The sequence below is a fragment of the Terrapene carolina genome, unplaced genomic scaffold, assembly GCF_002925995.2.
Source record: "Terrapene carolina triunguis isolate 2854851 unplaced genomic scaffold, T_m_triunguis-2.0 Scaffold90, whole genome shotgun sequence".
NCBI lineage: Eukaryota > Metazoa > Chordata > Testudines > Emydidae > Terrapene > Terrapene triunguis.
The window spans coordinates 2,761,437-2,776,760 of NW_020664441.1; the positions used below are offsets into that span (position 1 = coordinate 2,761,437).

General features: G+C 49.2%; 1 protein-coding gene across 1 annotated transcript; it reads right to left on the bottom strand.

Moving 5' to 3' along the window:
* Positions 1–1,675: 1,675 nt before the first annotated feature.
* LOC112105110 (membrane-spanning 4-domains subfamily A member 4A-like) lies at positions 1,676–11,580 on the bottom strand. The gene is made up of 6 exons (XM_024197775.1): positions 11,521–11,580; positions 10,818–10,928; positions 10,507–10,563; positions 3,734–3,883; positions 2,124–2,246; positions 1,676–1,723 (listed from the first exon to the last, which is right to left on the bottom strand). Exons 1-6 carry the CDS (start codon positions 11,578–11,580, stop codon positions 1,676–1,678), a joined length of 549 nt encoding a protein of 182 aa, XP_024053543.1.
* Positions 11,581–15,324: the final 3,744 nt, after the last annotated feature.

Below are 15,324 nucleotides of genomic sequence, written 5' to 3' on the forward strand. Positions count from 1 at the left end.
AAATCAAAGTGAACTAACAACCTGCTAATGCACAGCCACAGGGTCCATATCAATGGCAAAATTTATGGGTTCTGTGACAGGGGTAACCACAATGACAGGATTCTATCCTTCACCATTGGCTTTCCATATGAAAGGTATATATTACAGCTGGTTAGGAATTTTCAAGGGGGTTTTGACAGAAAACAGTTTCTACAAAATCTAAATTATCTGTGGAAAAATTTTGATTTCTGCTGAATTTTTTCAGTTCTGTCAGAAAAATCAAAATGAAACATTTAATTTTGGACCATTTCAACCCTAATCAACACATTTCAGGTCGTTGAACTGAAGCAAAGTTTTGTTTTGTGATAGTTTGACATTAAATTAGGTCTGCCTATGGCACTACAGTGCCTCATTCTCCAATTCTCCTCCATGGGCCAGGTACCTTGGACAGACTACATCTCCCATGATGCAACTCAGCCACCCCTCTAACCAAGCTGCATGATGCATCATGGGAAGAGTAGTCCAGCAAGGGAACAAAGCTCATAAAGAAGAATTAGGGCATCCTGCATCCAAACTATAACTCCCATGAGGCACTACAGCATCTAAGGCAGATGCTGTAAACACTAAAGTATCTCAAAACAGTTCAATAGCAAATGGCAAAAGGAAGTGTTCAGACATTTCTGAATTAAAATTTTTCAGAACTTCATGTTCAGTGAAGAATTAATATTTTGTCCTGATTTGGATGGAAACAAGCATCAAACTGTCAGAACTTCCTACAGGATGGAAATTCCAATGTTTGCTCAGCTCTAGTGTATAGAACCATTCTGAAGTCAGGACTGTGGCATTCATCGGGATGGGAGACACTGCATCCATGGAAGATCTTTTTCCCGATACACCAGAAATAGAAGGAATTCTGGGGTTTAATGAAATGTTTAATTTGTTTTAAAAAATGAAAGCAAGAGACAATTTAGATCAGCAATAACCCAGGTCAAGTTGATGCCTGTGTCTGTCTCTGAAGACACACTCACCAAGTACCACCATTCCTATTATCCCTGCATACACCCACTTTTGATGGTGCTGCCCTATACGAACAGGTCCTATATGGGGGAAAATGCACTATCATGTGATGTGGTGACAAAACAGGTCAAATTCAGTCCGGGTGTAAATGGGTTCAGACTCCCTTTGAAGTCAGTGTAGGGGCATCTCCCTAGGCCAGGGCTGCAAATGGCCCAGTGGCTTTGTTCTGGTGGATAACCCCATCCTTTCTCATTCCTTTGGAGTTGAGTGGCTCAGGGGGCCCAGGGGCATGGAAGTGTTCTGATCCATTTGGTCAGTGGCCTGTATTTTTGCCTAGCTGGGTAGTTTTTAATTGTACCCAGGTGGGGAAATAGAGGCCATTTATTGACCAGGGAAGAATCCAGGCCATTTGCCAGCTGGGTGGAGAAGCCAGTGGGAATAGTCACTGGGGCAGGGGTTGTGGGGAATTTGCCAATCTCTACTAGGGAGAAGGTCTGCCTGGCTGTGCCCCTTGGCACAGAATCCTGCACTGCTTGGGTACTTGGCCCCACCCCTTGCCATGGGTTATTGCTCAGAAGTGAAGCAGCACTTGCTCGGGGCAGGGGGAACCACTGGCATGTCCATTGGGGGACCTGTCTGGTGATGTCACTCAGGCTGGTGGCAGGAAGGGGGCCCCCTCTCACTCAGGATCTGCTTTTTCCTCATGAGAGCTAAGGGCAACAATGGGCTGGAAAAGAAATGAAACACAGTGTGCTGAGTAATCCACACATACAGCAGTGATGAAACCCAACCCCAGGCTGCCATCCTGCTTCCTCCCAGCACCCACCTATCCTGATTGCCCTGCTATAAAAAGGCACTGTACCTAGGAACTTCACCCCAGGCCTCCCTCCATTTTTGCCCACCGTCTGTGTAATGATATAATTTATGTGTAGCATATTACTCAGCCACTAGGTGTATGTTCTGTATAAAGTTCCAAGCAAAGTGTAGCCTGCAGTCAACAAGAGAGACAAAGCTGGAACTGGAGCTGTGTTTGTCTTCAGTTATAGCTATTTTGTTAAAATAGAGATCCCCATTTTCCTATTCTATCTCTCTTCCCCTTCTCCCCTATTCAGCTGCTGTTTAATTACCACATCATCTTCAGAGTTCTGGTAACAGACAACTTTGCATCCAAATGCTGCCAGAGAAACAGTGAGGCACAACCCCAGAGTCGCTGTGAACAGTGCAATACCCCGCATGCCTGTGCAGTAGACCTAGAGAACAGACCAGGGACAGAGAGTTACAGAAAATTCCCTGGAAACCAGCATAGAAACTATAGCTACACAACTACATCCATCCCCACAGGCAGTCTGTGGGGGATGGTCCCTTATACTACTGCAATATCTTCTTAAGAGCTTCATCCAGCCCCCTTGTAAGTGATGCCGGGGACTATAGGAAATGTACACCATAGGAATTCTACACTGTGTGAATATTTAATAGTCATCATTCATTTATTAGTTATGCAGCACCTAATATGTGCTGGACACTTTACCAGACTATGATTATGATTTAATATTACAGTAGGACCTATAAGCTTGGGATCCCATTGTGCTAAGAGTAGATTGTAAGGGATGATCTGTGTCCCAAAGATCTTACAATCTAAATAGTCAAGACAGGCAAAAGCTGGGAGACTGGAAGGACTGTTATCCCCGTTTTATAGATGGGGAACTGAGGCACCGAGAGATGAAGTGACTTGTCCAAGGTCATACAGAAAGTTTGTGGCAGACTGAGAAACTCAACCCAGAACTCCTGGCTTCCAGATCAGTGCCTTAACCACAAGGTTTCTTCAATCCAGCTCCCCTGAGTCCCAGGTTGCACTAACTTAGACATGCAGCTTCAGAGGCACATTGCATAAAGTCAGTAGAATTGTTTGAAAACACCGAATGATCAGACAAATAAAAGTCAACCATTTCTAGTAACCTCCAATCCAAAAGCCAACCATCCTATTCATATCAGGGGCATTGAGGGACTATCCCACAGATTTTCCAACACAAACTGGGGTGGGAAAAGGAGAATTGAGCAGGATTTTGAAAACAAAACCCCCACAAGTCTCTGCAGCTATCCAGTGGCTTTAGTGGTGGGGGGTGCCTATCTTGGGACACTGGACCATTGGGACGGCTTCCCATGGACTGAAATCTCCACTACTTGGAGTTCTTAAATTGAGACTGGATCCTTTTCTAAGATAGATGCTGCAATTCAACCAACAAGATATTAGGTTCAGCTGGGCAGGAATTATTGGGTAAAGTCCAATTATTGGGAGAGGAAGGGTGGTCCAACCATCCCTGGCTCTGCTATCCATGTCCTGTGTGATCTATGGCAAGTCACTTAGGCCCAGATCCTCATGAGTATTTAGGCGTGATGAGAGTTAGCCTTTCCCATCTGTAAGATGGAGATAATAGCACAGCCCTGCCTCCCAGGATCCATACATTAAAGCATGTAAGGTATTCAGATACTACAGTAATGGGGTGAGAGAAGAACCTAAGACATGACATTCTCTGGCCTATGCTATGTGGGAGGTCAGACTAGATGATCACAATAGTCTACTCTGGCCTTCAGATCTATAGCAACTGAGGGGGTGGAGTGGAAGTCCAGGCATAAAAGATGGAGGCTGAATCCCCCAGGATCATATACCTCCCCCAGAAAACAGTCAATGGCCTCCCAAAACAAGGCAGGGCTGGACACGGGATTGCGGGGGACCCACCATGATCTGATCATGCACACGGCAATTCTGGAGCTGGTCCTGGAGATCACAGGCAAAACTGAGATAGGAGAGCAGGTCCCTCAGGTAGAGGAAGTTGATCACCATGACAACAGCTGCAGCAGTGATCTGGATCACCAGACAGGCCTTCATCTGGAAGACAGCAGAACTATGAACAATGCTGCTGTCAAGGCTGATGCCCCATTCTGGCACTTCAAGTGCAGAAGGTGGGGGCCCGCAAGGATTCTAAAAATTAATACTGGCCATGCCAGGCTGGTATTAAACCTCCAAGGTTACAGCTTCTCTCTGACCTTGGATGGATAGATGCTGCCACCACCCAAGTGCAAAACCCCCTGGAACCCAGGAAGGAGCACTTGGGAATTCCTTCCTGTGGGGTACCCTCAAGCCTTTTCACCTCCCCTCCAGGGAAGAGCTGAGAAAGGAAAACAAAGAAATCAGCTGTTGCCACCAGCTAACTAAAAACATGCACAAACCTCTTAAGACACAAAAATCCAAATCCTGTTCTTAAAAATGGTAAATTTCATTAAAAACAAAAAGAAATAAAATACATCTGAAAACTCAGACTATTGCTAGATTTTTAAAAAGAGCAATTTCAAAAATTAAGCACCCCAAATAGTTTTTTGGGGGGTTCAGCTTAAAGGTTACAAGCAACAAAAGCATCTGGGGTTAGCACAGAGGAATCCACAAGCCATAAGAAATAAACAAAATAAACCTAATCGTGTCTTTCTAGACATTTTCTGATCCTCTTACATATCTGGGTTCCAAATAAGCAATTCTAGGTATGATTTTCATACCTGGCCTTCAGCTTCTCACAGCATAACTGCTGCCCTGTTTCCCTCTTCTCCGGAGAACCACAACAGACACAAAGAAAGTCCCCCCCCCCGCCCGCAATTTAAAAAAATTCTAGCTATCCCATTGGCTCTTTTGGTCAGGTGCCCACTCACTTCCCTTTACCTATGCATGCAGTCAGACTTTTTAACCCTTTACAGGTAAAGTAAGTAGAGAACAGCTACCAAGAGGGATTCTATAGCTAGCTGGCTGGCTGGGTGTCCACAAAAGGAAGGTACCCCCCTCTCATTTATCACACGTCCCCCCAAATCATAGACAGTGCTGGCCAGCCTGGTTCAGGTTGGGTCCACACTGGCTGGGATTTCTTCCTGGAGGTTTAGGAAACCAAGTTAATAAGATACATGCATCTTTAATTTTGCTAATTACATGAACTAAACAGTATTTTTCACATTGCAAGGACTACAATGACGTAGAATACAGGGACATTTTTACCCAGCTGATTCTGGGAAACCTTCCCGGGAGAGTGCATCAGCCACTTTGTTAGGGCTCATGAAATGTGTTGTATTTTAAAATCAAAGTCTTGAAGAGCTAAACTCCACTGAAGAAGTTTGTTGTTATTCTTTTTGACTGTGTGAAGCCACTTCAGTGCAGCATGGTCAGTCTGCAGGTGGAACCGCTGTCCCCAAATGTATGGGCGTAGCTTCTCCACAGCATACACAATGGCGTAACATTCTTTTTCGGAGACTGAACAGTGGCTTTCCCTTTTAGAAAGATTTTTGCTGAGAAACACGACAGGATGGAATTGTTGATCTGGTCCTTCCTGCATTAAAACTGCTCCTACCCCACACTCAGACGCATCTGTGGTTACGACGAAAGGTTGGTCAAAGTCTGGGGCCCTCAGTACAGGGTCAGATGTAAGGGCTGCCTTAAGCTGGTTAAAGGCTCTCTGACACTTCTCAGTCCACTGAACTACATTTGGTTGTTTTTTCCTGGTTACGTCGGTCAGTGGGGTGGCAATTTGGCTGTAGTGTGGTGCACATCATCTGTAATACCCAGCCAAGCCCAAGAAGGATTGGACCTGCTTCTTTGACTTAGGAACTGGCCAATTTTGGATAGCATTTACTTTAGCCTGTAGGGGGTTGATAGTTTCTTGACCCACCCGTTGTCCAAGGTACGTTATCCTGTTTAGGCCTATTTGACACTTCTTGGCCTTAACGGTTAATCCTGACTCCCTTATGCGCTGGAAGACAGCTTGGAGGTATTCCAGGTGTTCTGCCGATGAATCTGAGAATATGGCCACATCATCAAGGTAGGCAACTGCAAATTCCCCAAATCCAGCCAGAAGGTTATCTACCAATCTCTGGAAGGTTGCGGGTGCATTTCGCAGTCCGAAAGGGAGTACATTAAATTCATACAGCCCTACGTGGGTGATGAAGGCTGACCTTTCCTTGACTGGGTCATCTAGTGGCACTTGCCAGTACCCCTTAGTTAAGTCTAAGGTGGAGATAAACTCGGCATGTCCCAGTTCCTCCAATAGCTCATCTGTGCATGGCATGGGATAGTTTTCTGGGTGAGTTACATCATTTAGCTTACGGTAGTCCAGGCAAAAGCAGATTTCCTCATCTGGTTTGGGCATAAGAACTACTGGAGAGGCCCATGCACTCTCAGAGGGGTGGATTACACCCATCTGTAACATGTCCTTGATCTCCCTTTCTATCGCAGTTTTGGCTTGAGGAGCCATCCGGTAGAGTTGGGCTTCAATTGTGCGAGCATCACCTGTGTCAATGGAGTGGGCCCGTTCTGTCCATCCTGAGGTAGCTGAAAACATTGGCGCAAAGCTGGTGCACAGCTCCTGGATTTGCTATCGCTGCTTATGTCCAAGGGTGATGGAAAGGCCTCTTCTACGCCACCATTGCTTTTTCCTTTATAGTAGACTCCTTCAGGCCACTCAGCGTCAACTCTCTCCTGGGCTGTAAACTGGAGAACCTTGATTTCTTGGGAATACAAGGGCTTTAGAGAATGAACATGGTATACTTTAGGTTTCAGGATGGGGCCTGGGAATGCTATGAGGTAATTAACAGCTCTCAGGTGCTTTTGGACCATAAATGGCCTCTCCCACGATGCTTCCATCTTATTGGCCTGGAGCACTTTTAGGACCATGACTTGGTCACCTACTCTGAAGGAACGCTCTCTGGCATGTTTGTCATACCAGGCCTTTTGCTCTTGTTGAGCATCCTGTAGCTTTTCTTGAACAAGGGCTAGAGAGTCCTTGAGGGTGTTTTTCAGGTTGGTTACAAAGTCCAAAATGTTAGTTCCTGGAGCAGATGTATCCCCCTCCCATTGCTGCTTCACCAACTGTAATGGACCTTAACTTTGTGGCCATAAACGAGTTGAAAAAGGGTAAAACCCCCAAACTGGGATGTGGTACAGCCTTGTAGGCAAAGAGCAACTGCTGCAACACTAGGTCCCAATTATTGGAGTGCTCATTCATGAATTTACATATCATGGCCCCCAAAGTCCCATTAAACTTCTCCACTAGACCATTTGTTTGATGGTGGTAAGGGTGGCCACCAAGTGGTTCACTCCATGACCTTCCCAAAGACCTTTCATGGTCCCTGCCAGAAAGCTAGTTCCCGAATCCGTAAGGATGTCTGAGGGCCAACCTACCCTGGAAAAAATGTCTGCCAATGCCTGGCTCATGCTTTTAGCACTGGTGCTGCTTAGAGCTCCTGCTTCCAGCCATCGGGTGGCAAAATCCATGAAAGTCAGTATGTACTGCTTTCCTCTGGGTGTCTTCTTAGGGAAAGGACCCAGAATATTCACAGCTACATGCTGAAAGGGAACCTCAATTATGGGGGGAGTGGCTGGAGAGGGGCCTTGACCTGGTCTTGGGGCTTTCCCACCCTCTGAAACATCTCACAAGACTGCACATAGGTAGAAATGTCTTTGCCCATTCCCTCCCAGTGAAATGACTTCCCCAAATGGTTTTTGGTCCTGTTCACCCCAGCATGGCCACTAGGGCAATCATGGGCTAAGCTCAAGAGCTTTTTCCTATACTTAGTTGGAACTACCAACTGTCTCTGAGGATGCCAGTCCTCCTTGTGCCCACCAGAAAGGGTTTTCTTGTATAAGAGTCCTCCTTCTATAACAAACCTGGACCTATTGGAAGAGCTGAGAGGCAGTGGGTCACTCCGTGCTGCCATCCAAGCTCCCTTGAGTCTCTCATCTGCTTCCTGCTCTGCCTGGAACTGCTCCCTTGATGCTGGAGACATTAGTTCCTTGCTGGGTTGTGGACTTGGGCTTGGTCCCACTGGAAGTGATGCAGGTGATGGGGGTGTCTCCGTTGAGTGTGAACCACTCTCAGCTGGTGCACTGGGTTGTATTTCAGGCTCCGGTTGAGCTTCTTGCACCGGTGTAGCTGCTGCTACAGGTGCAGGCTTTCTGGAGCCCTTTGGTGCTGGCTTCCCTGACTCTGGTGGGATTGCAAGCATGGGCTCTGGTGCTGACTGTTCCACCAGTTCTGATCCTTGGGCTGGTTCTGGCTGGGTCCCAGGAACTGGAGCTACAACTGCTGTCAGACTCTGGATTGGTTTCACCGCCTCTGGCTGGGTCCCTGTAGGAGGCTCAGGAATGGAGTTCAGTGTGGAGGCCTGTTTAGCCTGGCTGTGGGTGACCATCCCCACCCTTTTTGTTAGCCTCACATAGTTGTCTAAGTCTTCTCCCAGCAGCATGGGAATGGGATAATCGTCATAGACTGCAAAAGTCCATATTCCTGACCAGCCCTTGTACTGGACAAGCAACCTGGCTGAAGGCAAGTTAAAAAGAGTTGCCCTTAAAGGGTTGCACCATCACCTGGGTTTCTGGGTCGATGAATTTGGGGTCCACCAGGGATTGGTGGATAGCTGACACCTGTGCTCCAGTGTGTCGCCATGCAGTAATCTTCCTCCTGCCCACACTCACAGTTTCCCTTCACTCTAGGGGTATTTGCAAGGCATCTGGGCCTGACGGCTCTTGGTGGGATCCCGGGGTGATGAGTTGCAGTCAGCTGGTGCTCTTGGGGCAGTTGGCCTTCCCATGCCCCAGCTCATTTCATTTAAAGCATCGCCCAGCTGACTGTGGGCTGGGGTGAGGTGGGTGGCTGGAGAGTGGGGTGGTGGGACAAGAGGGCATCTGGGGTCTCCCTGGATGTGTGGAGGGCTCCTCCTTGCAAGGTGGGACTTTGGGCTGACCCCGATGGTGGGGTATCGTCTCAGGTTGCCCCTTCTGGTATCCCCACCAACTGCTACTAGCTTTCTTCTTCTCTGCCACCTCCACCCATTTGGCTTTGATCTCCCCCACCTCGATTACAGTTTTGGGCTTCCCATCTAGGATGTACCTTTCTATTTCCTCAGGAACACCCTCTAAGAACTGCTCCATTTGTATTAGGAGACACAGATCTTCCAGAGATTTAACATTTGCTCCTGATATGCAGGCATCCCAATTTTTTACAATGTGGTAGGCATTGGGAAAATGCCACGTTTGGTTTCCACCTTAGGGCTCTGAACCGCCGACGGACATGCTCAGGTGTTAGCCCCATCCTAATTCTGGCCTTTTGTTTAAAAAGTTTATACTCATTCATGTGTTCTTTAGGCATTTCAGCTGCCACCTCTGCTAAGGGTCCACTGTGTTGTGGCCTCAACTCCACCATATAGTGGTCTGTAGGGATGTTGTACCCAAGGCAGGCCCTTTCAAAATTTTCTAAGAAGGCCCCTATATCATTGCCTACCTAGTATGTGGGGAATTTCTTGGAATGGGGAGCAGTACCTGGAGAAGGACTGTTAGGGTTACCTGGTGGACCCAGCTTAGCCCTTTCCAGCTCTAAGAGCTTCAACTCTAACTCTGCCTCCAAGCACTTCATTTCCAAGCGTTTCACCTCTCTTTTCTCCTCCACTTCCAACTCCAAGCGCTTTGCCTCTCATTTTTGCTCCGCTTCCAAGTGCATCATCTATAGGACAAAAATCCTGTCTTCCACAGTCAGAACTCAGTCTGCGTTAAGGGCATCCCTCCATCTTGGCACCTGGGTCTCGGTTGGGGGAGGGCTGACACTTCAGTCCCGGGAAGTTCCCCATCCCCCATCCCCTCCCTGCATTTCCATCATGGAGCTGGATGTCTGGGCTTGATCTCGGTTTGTCTTCTCCGTGGCGTGCCGCTTTGGGAAGACTAGTTTTTCTAAGGTTTCGGTGCCTCATGCACAGGCTGCCCTACTCTAGCCTAACTATTTCGTTGCCACAAAGCTAGAAAAAAAATAAACTGCTTGTTGGACTAGCTGGCTTTGCAGGCTGAACCCTTTGTATGCCTGTTCCCCCTCAGGCAGCAAAGAAAAAGAAAAACAACCTCCCTGGCTTTCAAGCAGCCAAAAGGAAAAATGTGTCCTTTTAAAATCCTGAGGTCTGTGCTTCTGGGTCAAAATGATCCCACCTCTGCCCCCATGTCAAGGCGGATTCCCCACTCTGGCATTCCGAGTGCAGAAGGCGAGGGCCCGCAAGGATTCTAAAAATGAATACTGGCTACTCCAAGCTTGTATTAAACTCCCAAGGTTACAGCTTCTGTCTGACCTTGGATGGGTAGATGCTGCCACCACCCAAATGCAAAACCCCTTGGTACCCAGGAAGGCGCACTTGGGAATTTCAAAAGTTCTAGCCGTCCCATTGGCTCTTTTGGTCAGGTGCCCACTCACTTCCCTTTACCTATGCATGCAGTCAGACTTTTTAACCCTTTACAGGTAAAGCAAGTAGAGAACAGCTACCAAAAGGGATTCTCTAGCTAACTGGCTGGCTGGGTGTCCACAAAAGGAAGCTACCCTCCCCCCCACCCCCATTTATCACAGCTGCTATGGATTAACATGGTGCCCAAGGGAGTGAGATAGAGGAGAGAGAGAGAGGGAGAGAGAGAGAGAGAGAGAGGGAGGAACAGAATTGGTCACTCACCAGGGCCATGCTAGGTGCTCTGTCAGCAGCGATGGCAATGATGCCAGCCAAGAATAACTGTTGGGAAAAGAGTCAGAGCACAAGTAGTAACACTCAGGGCTTTGGAGGAGAGACAGCTACTCAGCACTAGGAAAGCAGGGCCGGCACTTCAGGGCCTCAGCAGAGCTGCAGAAGGGGCAGGGCTGGGATTGAGGGGCACCAGAGTTCTGCATGTGGGGAGCCCAGGGCAGGGGGGCTATAGGTCAGTGTTGAAGGGCACTGGCAGAGGTGGGTGGGCCAGCAGGGGTAGCTGAAACAACTCATTCTCTTACCAGGATTCCTGGGAAGAAGTGGATGCCGACACTATCCGTGTAAGCGCAGTTGTCAATGACGAAGAGGGTTCCGAAGGCCACCTGCAGCAGCCCCACCACCACTAGCACCGCCTGGCAACGAGAGACACTGCAGCCATTGGTAAGGGGGCTGGGAGCATCGCAGTCACTAAGGATGCCAGTCAGATATTAACGTGCAGGGATGCCATCCCTTGGAATGCAGGGAGCACAAGCCAGCCTTGCTGAGCCAGGCATCAGGGCCGGGGTGGGGGGCTGTGTGCTGATAAACCACATGGGCATTTACTTGCCCCCACTCTTCTGAGTTTCAAGCCTTATCAGAGCCCAAGTAGCCCTATGGGCCAGTGCAGAGCCCCAAGACCCAGAGCACTCAAGATCCTTAGATGGGTGATTGGAGTCCTGGCAGCAGAGGAGCAGGCCCGGGAGAAGATTGGCCTCTCCGTATACCCATAGCCGGTAGTGGCACTGCTGGATCCCCACCCACCTTCTCCACATCCCCCAGGGTGTCACCCTCATCTCTAGGGGGTGGCTAAGGAGCTGGGTCCCCACTGCCCACAGAGCCAGGTCTGGGGGCTCTGCCCCAGCTGTGGGTGGAGGGAACATCAGGGAGGCCAAGGCAGGAGACATGGGAAGGAAGCCCCAATTCTGTCTCTCCCCGGGAAAGGCCTCACCCCGGGAAAGGCCTCACCCCAAAGACTCTGGGCTGCACCCTGAGGAAGCTGTGCAGCAGGGATTCCAGCTCCGACATGGCGGCCCCCAGGCGTGGTGACACAGAACAACCCCCTCGTGGACTCCTGAAAACAAGCCTGCAAAGAGAGTAATGGGGTAGTGTCAATCTGAGGAGAACATGGAGCAGAGTCATCTTCCCCCACCCCAGCCCATGCAGCCCCCTCATGAGAGAGGCACCCCCAGGAGTATCTGCCTGATCCCTGTGGGAGAAGCCCCAAGGGAGGGCGAACAGGCTGGTCTCTAGCTAGGAGACAAGTTGGAAGCAGAGGGGACTGTGATAGGGGCACAGATTTAGGGGTCCCAGGATGAGAGACTCCTCTGGCCAGGGGGAATGAGGGCCAGGGGTCCTGTCCTGTCACAGAGGGTCCTTCACCCCCCTCAGGCCAGTCACCCCTTCTTCTAGTGATCCAGCCCCCAAACCCCTCATCCTATCCACTGCCCTCCCCATTGACACACACACCCCACCCATATCTCCCTCCCCACACTCACCTGGGTCACCTGGGTCTCTCTGTCCTGGTGCAGAGGTGGGCTCCAGGCTCCCAGTGTGGGTACTAATCACCAGCTTTATGCCTGGTTCTCCTGCTGCTCCCCCCAGACTGATCTGATCCCCCGTGTCTCCTTGGAGGCCTGCCAGGAAGTGTCCCAACCTCCTGTGGGGCTGCCGGATGCTTACCACAGAGAAGGAGCTTTCAACACAACTCAACACATGCTTCCCTGCACAGTCACTATGCCCCTGCATGGGGAGCCTGAGGCAGGAACGGGCCTGTCAGCTCCCATCCAGCCCAGGGAAGGTCACAGTGCCTCAGGAGCCAAGGGGCATGGCCCATCTGGGGGCCAAGTCACACAGCTGCCTGTGGGGCTGGGTGGCTCCAGGAGATGGGAATGAGTGGCTGAGGGGATCTGCAGTTCTGGAGATGTGAATATGTTGGGGAGGGCCACCAGGGAAAGAGATGTACCAAGATGGCCACGCCAGGGAGATCACCCCTCTCTCCCCCACCCACTCCACTACCCTTTGGCCCTCAGGGAGAGAGATTATCACAACCATCAGCCATTCCTGGAGAGCTGCCCCCCTCCCCATCTCCTCCAGGATGTACACACATCTCCCCCCCACCCCTAGCTCTCCCAATTGACCCCACACAACACTCTGTCTCCCCACCGAGGCAAGTACCCCACTCCCCACACACAGCCTTCACCCCCTGGGACAGTTATTCAGGCAGTCGCACCCAGGGTGATAATTATCTACTGAGGAGGCAGGGGCTGGTGTTGTGCCCATGCCACAGCGCTCCCCCCCCCAAAGCAGCCTAATCACAGGGCCATTTCCTGTGTCTGCCCCCACCCAACACACCTCCCAGGTGGGCAAACACCTCGGCCCCAGGTAGCCTCTTCACTTCCCAATAGACAGCAACATTTCTCTATGCCCGTCCAAGAGCCGCCCCCACCAACCTGTTGCAATCCCAGCCCTTGCCCCTTCCAGGCCAGACAGGGGACCCAGCTGGGGGAAGCTGCTGCTGCAAGTGCCTGTTGATTTACAAGGCTTCTCTTTGGGAGCAACCCCATCAGCCATGGGCAACCAGTAAACCTTGTGGGTTTGGTTTTGTGGCCAGGAGACCACAGGGTTGGAAGGGACCTCAGGAGGTCATCTAGTCCAACCGCCTGCTCAAAGCAGGACCAATCCCCAGACAGATTTTTGCCCCAGATCCCTAAATGGCCCCCTCAAGGATTGAACTCACAACCCTAGGTTTAGCAGGCCAATGCTCAAACCACTGAGCTATCCCTCCCCCCCAATTCTGCTAGTGTACAGCTACATCCCTGCACCCCACCAGCAACAATCATCCCCCCTCCCCACACACACACACACACACTACTCCTAGAATAACCAGTGCTGGAGCCTGGAGTGGAGACGGATGGATCACAGCCCCATATACAATCACTGCAGACATTACAGTGTAAGAGAGAGACACCAACTCTCACAGTTATTGCCAGGAACATCCACCTAGAATAGATTCCAAGGCCAGAAGAGACCTCTGTGATCGGCTAGTCTGACGTCCTGCTTAGCACAGGCCACAGGATTGTCCTGAATTCATTACTGTTTGAATTAGCACAGATCATAGAACCATAGGGTTAGAAGAGACCGCAAGGAGGGTCACCTACTCTAACCCCCTGCCAAGATGAAGGATTTGTTGTGTCTAAGCCATCCAAAACAGGTGGCTGGCCAGACTTTTTTTGAAAAACTCCAATGAAGGAGCTTCCACAACCTCCCTAGGCATGTCTGTTCCACTGTCGGCCTGTTCTTATAGTTAGGAAGCTCTGCCTGAGGTTTAATCTAAATCTGCCATGCTCTAGTTTGAACCCATTTCCTCTTATCCTTCCCTCTGTGGCAACAGAGAACAACTTTTCTCCATCTTTTTTATTTTCCTTAGGAAAAGCTTCCAGTCTTGACTTAATTTGCTAGTGACTGAGAATCCACCACAGCCCTTGGTAAATTGTTCCGATGGTTAGTTACCCTCGCTGTTTTTTTTTTTTAAATGCATCTTATTTCTAGTCTGAGTTTGTTTTGCTTCAACTTCCACCCGCTGCATCTTGTTAGTCTTTGTCTGCTAGACTGAAGAGCCCTTAATTTTCAAGTTTATGTACTCCATATAGGTACTGATAGAATGCAATCAAGTCACCCCATAATCTTTTCTTTACATTAATGTAACACTGATGCCATTGGGTGCAGTTGTCAGGAGCAGGGATTGAATCTTTGACTTCTGTGTTAGGGGGCTTATTTTTTCACCCTCTCACTTCCCTGGTCCTTCTTGCATGAACAGAGAGCAACAATACCCGAAGTCCAAAGGTGCAAACAATTTGATGTTTATTAGGGTGAACTTCCAGCAAGCATGATTCCAGTTTCCTTCCTGTGTCCCCCTTCCCAGCTCTGACACCACAGAGCCCTGCCTGTCTCCCTGTTCCCATTCCCTGTTCCCAATCCCACCCCGCCTTAGCAAAGCATGATTCCAGTTCTCCCACCCCCAGTCCCTGTTCCCATTTCCCCCCTTACTTCCTGGTTGACTGCAGACTATATAGTAAAACTTGAGTTCTGCTTAGCTATACCTTAACCAATCATTTTACTGAAATTTAACTAACCAATCCTAACATACTGTAACATGGTTATTTAATCAATTATATCCCACCACCTTAACTGGTTTATACCTAACAAAATTAATTATACAGCAGACAGAAACAATTACAGAACCAGACAGAGATTATACAGACAAACAATAGGGAAGTGGAGACTACAGCGATAGAACAATACAGAAATGAGGATTTCACATCCCAGCTATTGATAAGTGAGTTCTTGCCAGACAGGATGCTATTAAACTAAGTTTCCTTTTACATCTTCTAGGCTCTTCCCTTTCTCTGGAGGTGATAGGAATATCAGGACAGGATTGTATTCCTAACAGCCCAATAGCACCTTATTTCCATGTGACTAGTTTGGAAGGTGAGGATGTGACCATACATTTCCCAGCTTATGGCTGCCTCTGCTGCTTAGCCAAAAGCCTTAGCCTAAGAACCAGGCCTCAGACTGTTACAGTAAGAAAAGGCCCTTACACAGACAGAAAGTGATTTTGATTCTTTCTTTTATACCTCTGTAAGCAGAGTCAGGATGAGCTCTACCCTGACATCTGGTGGTGAATTATGGCGAGTGTGGAAAAGAACTCCAGGGGCGGATCTCGTTTGCATAGGCACACCCACACGCCTAGCATGAGCCCACAGCAACCAA